We start from the raw sequence: 13,029 nt of genomic DNA, 5'->3' as shown, positions 1-13,029 counted from the left end.
ATCCAATATCCAATTTCCTGGAAATTCTCTGAAGCATTATAGATTTAAAGGTTGCATAATCAACAACCTGTGAGCAAATCTCTTAACATTGGCTTGTAATTTTGCTCTTAGAATAGCAACGAATAACTGGGTATCTGATCATTTACCAGAGATTAACTCTTTCAGCAGTTTAAAAATATTCCTCAATATTTTCTTGAAGTTCACCATTAACCCCTTAACATACAAAGACGTCTGTGACACGTCTTTTGTTTATTGCACCAAAATTGATTTTGAATTTTGGTTTCACATATAAATACAACCGAATATAGATGCTAGACAATCTTGTTAGGAAGTTAGTAATGATGTAAATTTTTTTTCATGTAGTACTATCATATCCTGTACACCCCTTGAGGGTACATGGCAGGAATTTGATGATGATGATGATGACAATCCTGTTGCCAACGCCGTGTATCGGCTATTTCGTTTGCGTTTGCACAAATTCATCATTATTTTTCAAATAATGATGAATTTGATCCAGCAAATCGCCCTCTCCCAAAACTCACCCAAAAAATTGGCAGAAAAACGACCGCTTTCTGATTTTTAATTGATACGTTAAGGGGTTAAAGGTTTCATCATCTCATCTTCCTTTTCCCCTCTTTTTACCTTACGGTGTTGAGGGTTTATTAATCATCGGACCTCTAACCATTCACAGAATAAAGTGGTCAGTCCTACACCCTGGTGTATCCTATGTCCATAGTGTTGAGTTCTCAAGGCCAGTTTGCCTGCTTTCTGGGATGAAAAATCCCAGGATAAACTGGGAAAAAAACCTCACTGTCCACGCCCAAGACCAGCTAACTTGGCTGTGGCTGAGGAAGATCCTTCAGTTCCTCATGTCACCGCACGGATACCATACCATTAAAGGTATGAATTAATATTTTCAAATTAATAAGTTTTGAAAATTCTTCATTTTGAAGAGATGTGTGAAAGGCTGACCTGGTCAAAATCACTTGGTCTAGTATTTATGCTTATGTGCTAGTTTAAACTCATCATTTATAAACTCATTATGTTTAATGGAAGGAATATAGCACAAAGAAACAATAAAATACAAATTTATTAGATCCTATATTTTATCTCTGTTACAGAGATATCATCAAGGATAAAATCTCAAAACTTGAAAATGCCCACAAAAAAACATTCAAAACAGTAAGTGAAAAAAAACTAGACTAAAGCCTGTAGTCCTAAGAAGAGGCACCTTCTGTAGGATTGCTCTTGGGCAAGAAGCCTAAAAATTAAAGTTTTCCAGATCTTGGGAATAGTTGTTGGAAGTTTTTCCACTTGGTTATACTATAAATTAAAGATGCCAAGAAATTATATTCTTGATTTAATCCTTTATCCAAGTGCAAGTAAACAAAATTTGCACCTGAAGTATTTTCAGGACTGGGCAACTCGTACATAAAGGCTAATGACTTCACATCACTTGCCTTACTATCCTATAATGCAAAGCACATATCCTTATGGACATGTATAAATTATGGGAAGAGTCAGGGTCACCCTAGACTGGTTTCGACCTTTATTGAGGTCTCATCAGTGGGACTTCCCATAATGCATAGCATTATACATGTTTGTAAGGATATGTGTTTTGCATTATAGGATACTGAGGCAAGTGATGTGAAGTCATTAGCTTCTATATATGAGTTGCCCAGTCCTGAAAATACTTCAGGTGCAAACTTTGTTTGTTTACACTTTGATAAAGGATTAAACCAGGCATATAATTTCTTGGCATCTTTAATTTACAGATCTTGGGAAATTTTTACAATTAAGATTAGGCTGTTTTAACAATTAGCTTGCTGATTCAAAGAAAAGTCTTTCAAGTTTATATTTGTTGTAGTGAAGCATAATAGTTTCGTTGCATTTGATTCTGTACAAGGTATCTAAAGCATGGTCAGCTAGACTCGACTAACCAGTTATGGCAGCAGATATATTTCTTGTGTTCTTCTAGGCAAATCTCCCAGTTTGACCATAATAAGATAATTTGCAAGAACAAAGGAACCTTGTAAACACCTGGAACAGAGAGGGGGGTGGTAGATCCTTAGGAGAGCAGATAAGGGCAGCCAGCTTTAGATGAGGTTTGAAAGCAGTGCAGAAATTATATATATATATATATATATTCATCATTCATTCATCATCTTCATTATACCCTCTTTTACCCTCGCGGTGTTGAGGGTCCATTGATCATCGGACCTCAGTCCGTTTAGAGGATAAGGTGGTTAGCCCTATGTCCCGGTATATCCTATGGCCTGTAGTGTTAAGTTCTCAAGACCAGTTTGCCTGCTTTGCGGGATGAAAAACCCCAGAATAAACTGGGGAAAAAACCCTGCTGTCCACGCCCAAGACTGGCTAACTTGGCTATGGCTGAGGAAGATCCTTCAGCTCCTCACGTCACCGACGGGAATCGAACCTAGGACACTCCTTCCCCAGGCATATGGTTGCGAAGCACATAGCCACTAGGCTAACCGAGGGGACTATATATATATATATATATATATATATTTTTTTTTTTTTTTTTTTTTAGAGTTTTGGCTATATTTTCTGAGGTGACCTGGATATAGGGATTAGAAATTACATTACTGTAGTCTGTTTGTTGAGAGGGATATGAATAGAAGGGAGGAAAAACCAATTTGTTAATCATTTTATAATTGTGACCATATTATTTTATAATATGGTTTACAAAGCTCCTTGTTTCTTGCAAATTATCTTGTTATGGTCAAACTAGGAGATCTGCCAACATCTGCCTAGACAAATACAAGAAATACATCTATCTCCATAACTATGGTGTCAGTTTGGTCTGGCTGACCATGTTTTGGATATCTTGCCCAGAATCAAATGGTGAAAGAAGAAAAAAAAAAAATATGTCTCACATCAATAGAAGTAAACTTGAAAGACTTTTCTTATAATCAGCAGCAGATTTGTTAAACCAGCATAATCTTAATAAATAAGTTTTCCAGTTTTGTAGGAACTTTAAGCTTAGACCTCCCATCCTACTGCACTCATAGAGGCACCTCTTCATTGCACTTTAGGCTTTTAGTCTGTTTTTTTTTCACTTATTGCTTTGTGGGTGTGCATGCATGCGTGCGCACACTTTTACAATCTTGAGATTGTATACTGATGATGTCTCTGTGACAGGGACAAAATATAGCATCTAATAAACTTGTATTTTATTGTTCCTCTGTGCTGTTTTCATTCCATTAAATCTAATAATGAGAACATAATCAACTACATTTTCATTAATCATTGCAAATAAAATTCCTGAAATAATAAATATAAAATTTATGGAAATAAACAAAGAATATTATTCTCATCCTATATGTACATTGTTTCTGGCACATATAAAATCAGGTTAGGCCAGTATCACGAGCATTATTTAATTATTTCTAGTTTCTTCCATTAAATATACTACTTAAAAAATAATTCTAATTTTTCCAAACTATTAAAATCTCATTTACTACATTCACTTATCTTATTCTTGTAAACAAGACAGTATAATTATTTACACAAATATAATTATTTACATAAAATTCATTAAAAAAGATTTCATAAGAGATACACTATCTCTCACACTCACGTTTCCTTTCAGGAATAAAAAAAAAAAAACTTCTAACATCAAACAAAGGTAATAATTCCTTTACTAATTCTTTCTAGAATTATTAAAGTATGACTTTGATAATTCTATGACTTTTCCCTGCAACCAAATGAAGTCATCCCAGTCTGACCCAAAGTTAACATTCTTTGCAAATAAATAATCTTATCCTACTTCAGTAGCTTTCAGTGTAAACAATTTTCAGTAGAAAAATTACCCTGGTCCAGAAAGTTATCCATGAAGAGAAAAACTGTTGGCTTTATAGTTCCTTAAACAATTCTTCATTACATGAATTCAGTCCCTTTCTTTTTCTGACCCAAAGTTAACATTCTTTGCAAATAAATAATCTTATCCTACTTCAGTAGCTTTCAGTGTAAACAATTTTCAGTAGAAAAATTACCCTGGTCCAGAAAGTTATCCATGAAGAGAAAAACTGTTGGCTTTATAGTTCCTTAAACAATTCTTCATTACATGAATTCAGTCCCTTTCTTTTTCTGAATAATATAGTTTTCTTCTTGTCTTTGTTATTCTGTAATGTGCACTTCATAAAGAACACAGTTTAGTAAAAAAGCACAGCTTTCTGCTTGGGAAAATGTTCTGTCTTCAGTTTAATCTGTTGACAAGAATAAACACATGGTTAAATAAACAACAAACACTAGACCAAAACTAGTACTGGAATTTGCCCTTTCCAAACTTTTTTTAAAACAAGAACAGCATCAGAGGCCTTCTAGATTTTTATCTTCTGGTGGTCTTATGACATTTGAAACAATAAATTTCAGATAAATCTATATGTCTCTGAATACATTCCCATAACTCTTTCTCCTCTCTAAACAAAACTCATATTCTTTCCAATCTTCACAGCAATGCAAAAACAGGCTATTCTTTAGCTGCACTGATGCTTCAATGTGTGGACATGCACACATTACCTTCAAACTGCCAATATAACTCAGTGGCACTCTTCTTGAACAATTGGATAAAATGTGTAAAATAAACTTTTAAGTAAGAAAATTGGTTTTATTATGCAGTTTTATTTTATTAAAGTAAATGTAGTGCAGTTTTTGAATTTGAAAATTGTCAATTCCATGCATTATCTCTACTGCTGTCGAATTGTATAGTACTCCTGCACAGTTCAACTCCACACTGACAGAAAAAAAAAAAAATAATTTGTAGATCTTTAAATCAATAAATGAAATTATCATTTAAAATGCCCAAGAATTGTTCTTCTTTTTAAAACAACAAAAGTATTAAAAAATATATTTTTTGTATAATGAATAATAACAGTCAAAATTCAAGTTCTTACTTATTTTCTGTCATCTCTGACTCTAGCAAACATCAATATAATACAATTACTGTAACAAACTACAGAAAAACCCTGACCAAATCTTTATAGATACAAGTCCATGCTAAATGAAATTTGGTATAGTAAATTAACTACTAAAACAAAGTATTCTTCTAGTCTCTACAACTTTGCTTTAGTGAGAGTTTACAATAAATAAGAAAATAACAAATTGTGACAAATACATACAGATTTATATGTGCATATAAGTAGTTTGATTTTCTTAGCCTTCTCATCTAAGTTATGAAGACTTTAACTTTCGAGTTTATTGTTATCATTTATGGCATTTCCATGGAGTTTGGAGACTCATCGCAGGAGACCCAAATCAATCATCATACACACAAATCGTATCATACCTCTCCTTGAATCCATTCACCATCAGGGAACTCGCAGCCAATTCTGGCAATCATTTTCCACTCCCTCACCACTCTCCATTCAAAAAATCTGGTCCACACTCTTACACAACTTCCACAGATGGCCCCTGGTTCTCTGACTATTTGTCATATATTGAAAAATTTGCTTGCATCAATTTTATAAAACTCCTTTAATATCTTAAAAGTTTCTATCATGTTCCCCCTTTTTTGTCTATCAACTAAACTTTGTAACCCACAAGCCTTCAACCTATCCTTGTAGGCATTATTCCACAGACCTGTTATCATCTTCACTTATCTCTGAATTTTTTTGACCACCTCCTGGTCCCCAGAGGGGACCAGGAGGTGGTCGAAATCAAGAAACCCAGATGATGAAATCTGTGCGCAGTAATCAAGATATTGGCAAATCATAGCCTTATAAAGAGAGATAATAACTTCCTTATCTTGACTTGTTAGTGTGTTTTTCAACACCCAAATAATTTGTTGAGCTATTTTACCAACTTTTGTAATATGCTTTCTGAATTTTAACTCTGTCCATCATCAATTTCCTGCAAACCAATACCATCAATATGATACACTATATGCAACCTTTTCAACCCAAAATGCATAACCTTATATTTTGCAACATTAAATTGACAATGATTATCCTTTGCCTACAGTGCCAATTTATTTAAATCATTCTGCAGGATATCTACATCACCTTTATCAACTATTGCCCTCCCCAGCTTTGCATCATCAGCAAATAACTGAATATCTCCTCTCACTGATATACAAATTAAAGAGTAGTGGCCCTAGTACCGAACCCTGAGGTACGCTACTCTATCAGCCTTCCTCATATCCATTCCCATCCTCTCCAGGTTTTGTAATAGATTTCCATGTGGTATTCTGTCAGATGCCTTGGAAAAGTCAAGCAGTATCATAGTGTAGCCATTACCTTTACCCAATTCTGCTCTCACTTTATTATAAAATGTGAATAAGTTACTAAGACAGGACCTACCCTTTACATAGCCATGCTGCCCACTATAGAGTATCACATTCCCTATCCACTGCGGTTGTATTTTACTTTTCACCAACTTCTCCAATACTTTAACAACCACTCCTGATAATTGGTCTGTAGTTTGCTACCTCTGTCTTGGAGCCACATTTATGCCATGGAACTATTTAAGGTGAGGCATACTGTGTGTGACAGTTCTTCATGTTATAAGACTGGCAAACCAGCCCAAAAAACATGCAGGAAAGAAATCTTCTTGTGATGAAGGTTTGTACATTCTGGCCATCATATAATTGACCTTCAGCTTGATTTCATATAAATAGTCTGCAGTTTATTTCATAAATGGTTATTACAGATTGGGAAACTTACTTATCACACACCATGTAAGTTTTTCTTTTAATTTGTGTTAATCCCTGTATCCATGTGTAATGGTATAAATAAACCTAAACCTGTTGTTGTCTGAGAAATTGGGAAAAGGGAAGTAAACAAAAAATAAAAAAAAACCTTTGTGATATTTTTTAAAATTTGATGTGCTGCCTCTTTTAAAACATATTCTTGATGCTTTGTTTAGATTAAGATAACATTTTGAAATTAAAAAAAAATGTATATATTAAGAATAGTTGCATTTGATATATTTGTATTTTTTTATAATGCAGATTAGGCAAAAAGTACTAATTCCAGCATTTATTAGAGCCATGAGGGATCCATTTTCTCCTGCTCGTACAGCAGGCATCTTGGCTCTTTCTGCCACACAGAACTATTTTACACTAAGAGATTGTGCCATTAAAGTTCTTCCTGCACTTTGTCACTGTACAATGGATAGTGAAAAGTCTGTACGGGATCAGGTAATAATTTTTATAATCTGTTAATTATTATTATTTTTTTCTTTTTTAGATATTAATAACTCATTTTATTGTGCACAGTCTTGAGTTAAATTTTTGTTTATGTATCAGTAAAATGATACATAATAATGTATTAAGTATAATGTAAATATTATCATGTGTTGAACTTCAGTTATACTCATTTATGTACATTTAGACTTATCACTAACATTTGGAATAATTCTCATTAGAACTTCCTTATATCTTATAAATTAAAGTAAGTTGAAAAAATTAAAATAATGTGCACCTAATTCAACTTTCTAAAATACATCAGCTAATGTTCCTTGATAAAATTCGTATCTAGGTTAGTTAGGTGAAGAAATTAAAATAATATACAGAATAATAAAAATAATACATTTAGATTTTAGAATTTTGTTTAAGACTATTGTAAACATTTTAAGCATTATATGATGATTTGATATTTTAATATTTCTGTTTTTAGGCATTCAAGGCCATAAAGGGTTTTTTAAGCAAGTTGGAAAAAGTATCCGAAGAGCCCTCACTTGCAGAACAAATGGGTTAGTATAGAAATTTTTACATTTATCTTAACTAGTGCCACTTTGAACATGATTTCTGACTGACTAAATAAATCCACAAAATTCCATGTATAACCAAGAACTGTTTGAATGCAGGTACATACAAAAAGAATTCTGTACAAAATGCAAATTTCCTTATTACCAATCATGTTATTACAAGTAACTGGTATTTTAACCATGAATATCTGATAATATTGGATATGAACCTTCTTCAGAAAGAAAAGCTTTAGCTAATTTAGGCTAATGTTTATACAAGCTTTCACTTATTTAAACATTAACTTTATATTGTTACTTCTTCAAAGGCTTGTTAACTAGGTGATATATATATGACCTTTATATCCTAGAAATATTCTTGTTTTGTTTATTAGAGTTCTGCAATGGCTAAGATCAGGGATCCTGACTTTCCTTGTTTTTCCTCAAATTTCCTCTTTTTATCTAATGAAAACACTACTCTTAAGTGTATATATTGAACACTGCCCACTATACTAAGAAGAGATCACTACGTGTCTCCTTTAGTCAAAATGACAGTAGAAGAAATCTTTAATAGTTGGATACCACTTAGTCCAAAAATTTATGTTCCATAATTGACAATCATATATCATCTTTACAATCTCATTTTCTTTGAATGCCTATCCTGTATGGAAATAAAGCTATATTCAGCCCATCCCAATGAAAATAAAGGCCGGTCATCACACTATCATTCCACTGCTCTCATCTCAGTGCCCTTGAAACTAATGGAAGAGATGATCAGTCAACTTCTTCACTATTCACATCTCACAATTGGTTAATGGGTTTAGCCCATTGTTTTACAGCAGATTTCCTAGCCTACATTAATTGATCTTAGGACACAAACCACGGTAAGATATGAAAAAACACGTGTGGACTTTTTTTTGGCATTTCCAGGGCATTTGATTGGTTCAACCATAAGAAAATCATTTGGTGGGTGCACCCTCTGCCTACCAAAGTATTTTCTTATGATCTTCCATCAACTCTTGCAGAGTTGTGCTTGTCAATTCCTCTTTAGTTAGTTCACTAAAAATTGAATAATGATTGCACAGCACTCCAAGAAGTCTAGAGGAAAGCTTTGGGTATTTTACGCAGATATCCTCACAACAACAACAACAAACCTAATTGCTTTCAGACATGCTCAAGCCCAAGCAAGATATGTCCATAGTCAGAGCCAGAAAGAATCCCGGATCCAATATGCATCTGCTATAATAGGATCTGCCAACAGCAAAGAAGTATGGGAAAAAATCTGGAAAATGAAAGGCAGATACACCACTCACCAGCTCTTCATCTTAGAGCATAATGGTTGCACAGTTACTGACCCAACAGCAATTGCCAAAATGCTTGGAGAGATTTTTGCTAAAACATTAGCACCATCTTAGCTTCCCAAGTTCCTTGACCAAAAAAAACAAAGCAGAAAAACATCAAATTCTCTTTTCTTCGAATTGCACTGAAGAATACAGTAAACCATTCATTAAAGAAGAAATGAAAGCTGGTTTGCTTAACACGTTCGCTGCCAACTATGAGTATACTTGTGGTTCGTATATGAGTATACTCGTATGACGCTTACCGCCGGCTACCAGATTACCGTACTGACCTTGAACAAGCGAAAATGCTTGGCTTGTGGAGCTAGCGGCAAAACTGTGTATACTCATAGAAGGTATGTGCTCTGCACAAGCCAACTACGAGTATACTCATATGACGCTTACCACCGGCAACGAGATTATCATACTGACCTTGAAGAAGTGAAATTGCTCACGTATGGGAACAGACTATGCCGAAGTAGCGTGGCAGCGAATGTGTTAAGTGCTGTCCAACTGCAATTGGACTAGATAATATGCATTATGAGATGGTAAAACATCTCTCTACATTATAAATTAAAGATACCAAGCAGTTATATTATTGGTTTAATCCTTTATCCAAGTAAGCAAACAAAGTTTGTGTGTGAAGTCACTTCATGACTGGGCTACTTGTATATAGATCTAATGACTTCGCATCAATTGCCTTAGTTTCCCATAATGCAATGCACATATCGTTACAGACATGGATAATACTATGCATTATGGAAAGGACCAGTATCCAGACCTGTTTAGTAATAGGGTGTGACACCTTTTGACCACTTGCATATGGAAATATAACTTCTGCATTACTTCAACCTTGGTATTACTTTTGGTCTGGCTCCCATTGATGAAACCTCAATAAAAGTCAAAACTGGTCTGGGTAGTGGCCCTTCCCATAATGCATAGCATTATGCATGTCCATAAGGATATATGCGTTGCATTGTGGGATACTAAGGCAATTGATGTGAAGTCATTAGCTTCTATATACAAGTAGCTCAGTAGTGAAATGACTTCACATGCAAATTTTGTTTGCTTACCCTTGGATAAAGGATTAAATCAAGAATATAATTTCTTGGCATCTTTAATTTATAGTATAACCAAGTGAAAAACTTTCAACATCTCTCAACAGTGTTATATGTAACAAAGATAAAATCCCTGCCAGAGCACTTCGTATGCCCAACTATTTTTCATCCACAATGGGGAAAATTTGAACAATACATGACAGCCTTTTGGTTTGTTAATAAAAGCTGTCTTACAAGCTCTTGATATTAGCCATTATTTGGGGTTAGACAACAGTCCCAGACACCACTAAACACACTTTCACCCTAGCATTTGTACATAGCTTTTCTTTCAGTGGGTACTGAAATTGTCCATCCCTCCTATTTTCTTCCAGCAGCTCTTTGTTTTCATATAATTGAGTACTCTGATTTTGGACCTTGCACAGATTGTTCAAAATCCGAGACTCTAGTGTGACCTTATGCTGTCTTCCCAGCGAGGATAATATCTGCGCAGCTGACTGTATTGGCTCTCCAACTTACTACCTTGCATAACATTTTTCTCGTCATCTTTGGAATTTCACTGGCCATGCCAGCTCTTATATTAAAACCAGTCTTCACTTCCAAGACAAAACAAAAGATCTACATTTGTCTAATAACTAGATTATGGTTTCTTTTGATGCCAACATACTCTTCAGTTTTTACAATATGATTTCCCAGAAGACATTGTCAACCTATTTAAATTTACCACCAATGCAGGCTATTTTACGTGACATAACAAGTTGTTCAGACAAATAGAAGGAACGGATGTTCAGTCCTATCTCTAGCCTTAGCTGATTATTTCATGGAGCATCTAGAAAAAGAACTTTTTGACACTATATTTCTTCAGCCTTGTATGTGGATATGTTTTGTTGATTATATATATTTGCAATCTGCTCCCACACTGAATCAGAATTACTTCAGTTCCAAGAGAAAATAAATTCCTTGTACTCCTGTATCAAGTTCACTATTGAACATGAATCCAGTAACCAACTACCCTTTTTTTGTATACTGTAATAATTCCTAATTCCTAATCCACAGGTGATGTTCAATTTTCAATTTATCAGAAGAGACAACCTTTACTGGCAGATATATTCACTCATCCTCCCATCATCATTCATAACAAAAAAAAAGGGTATTATCTAGAGCAGGGGTCGCCAAACTTCTTTGACCGTCGACCCCCTTCAAGAGTTTCTTGATGTTTTATCGACCCCCCTCCTCTATTTTACTCTACGTAATTATAATAGGACAAGCGAAAAAAGACGCTTGTGTGAGTTTTTAGATTGTTTATTTTATAGTTACAGTGTTTATTGTATGTATAATATAGTATATGTTATTATATTACTATTACTATCACTAGTAATATCACTGGTATTACTAGTGATATTAATATACTGGTATTAATATGACTGGTATTACTACCAGCCCTTCTCAACTCTTCAACATAGAGAAGTTTTGTTCGTGAATAAATAACGATTGAATTATAATATGTATGTTGATGAATTTTAGAACATTAATGCTCACTTTTATGTCGATGGCAAAAAATGAGACTGGTATCAAATACATGTAAGGTATAAGTAAATAAGCAACCGCACACGTGTTGCCATCTCGCTCTCGCCACGCCGACCGGGCAGGAACCACAGACATCCTTTTATTGGTGAATACGTCATTTTGGCCTACTTCATTGGCCTCCGTAACTATTTTCATGACCTTGCTCCATCTTACAGGTCTTATTCATGTCACTGTTCCTATGATTCACTCTTAATTGTGTTGTCATGCAGGATGGAGGTAATCCAAGTTAACCGAATTAAATATTACCCGTACAATGATGTCTTATATTTTTCTATCGACCCCTGAGCCCGAATCAACCCCTAACAATGTTATATTGACCCCTGGGGGTCGATTTTGACCACTTTGGCGACCAGTGATCTAGAGTCTTGTACACAGAGCTCATACAATCTGCTCCTCTGATCCTCTTTTGTTGGATGAACTCAAAAAAATTATGGCCTACTTCATTGGCCTCCGTAACTATTTTCATGACCTTGCTCCATCTTACAGGTCTTATTCATGTCACTGTTCCTATGATTCACTCTTAATTGCGTTATCATGCAGGATGGAAGTAATCCAAGTTAACTGAATTAAATATTACCCGTACAATGATGTCATATATTTTTCTATCGACCCCTGAGCCCAAATCGATCCCTGGGGGTCAATTTCGACTACTTTGGCGACCACTGATCTAGAGTCGTGTACACAGAGCTCATACAATCTGCTCCTCTGATCCTCTTTTGTTGGATGAACTCAATAAAATTAAAAGCAATCTGATATGTAATGGATACAACAAAACTACCATTCAAAAAATTATGGATAATTATCATCCTACCTGACTACAATCCGAGGTGAAAAGAATTTCAATACTCTACTTAAAGAAACCTTGGAACAAATAGCAAGGATTCTTCATAAATTTGCTCCTTTCAAACCCGCTCAGAAACTGTCTTCTTTCCTACCATGAAGAAAAGATACATTACCACCTCTTTCCTTACCAGGTGTTCATCAAGAACCCTGCTCATGTCATCTTTCCAGTTTTGGAAAGGCTGGCTGTTCTGTTTTGATTAGAATTGAAGAACTTGTAGACTATATTACATTTTTGGAATCTGGCAAGTCAGTCTAGCCTTGCTTCTTACACTGTTGATACTAGGCACAGAGCTCTTTGGAACAAGAAAATTTCTTCACAGCAAGTTCAATTTCAATTGTGTTTTCCTTGAAACTTGTGAAATGCTAAGAAATTGTCCAAATCTGAACGTGATCAGACTGTATGCCAATATCCAAGTTTTGGGAAATGATCACTATTAATTGTTCATAATTTTTTTAAAATTAATAATTATTAAAAAAAAATAAATAAATAAATCAGCTAACAC

General features: G+C 34.6%; 1 protein-coding gene across 1 annotated transcript in view; it reads left to right on the top strand.

Annotated features, from left to right (window-relative positions):
- yata (N-terminal kinase-like protein yata) overlaps positions 1-13,029 on the top strand; it is a 386,793-nt gene that overhangs the window by 255,719 nt on the left and 118,045 nt on the right. The window contains exons 13-14 of the mRNA XM_090396135.1: positions 6,971-7,159; positions 7,638-7,713. Of these exons, the coding sequence (XP_090252261.1) occupies positions 6,971-7,159; positions 7,638-7,713 (265 nt within the window). The remainder of the gene's footprint in view (positions 1-6,970; positions 7,160-7,637; positions 7,714-13,029) is intronic.

This window comes from Typopeltis vanoorti, chromosome 7 (genome assembly GCF_054136105.1).
Source record: "Typopeltis vanoorti isolate ZY-2024b chromosome 7, IOZ_Tvanoo_1.0, whole genome shotgun sequence".
In the NCBI taxonomy this organism is placed as follows: domain Eukaryota; kingdom Metazoa; phylum Arthropoda; class Arachnida; order Uropygi; family Thelyphonidae; genus Typopeltis; species Typopeltis vanoorti.
Note: the sequence above shows the minus strand (reverse complement) of the source record. Positions and strands in the feature narration are given on the sequence as shown.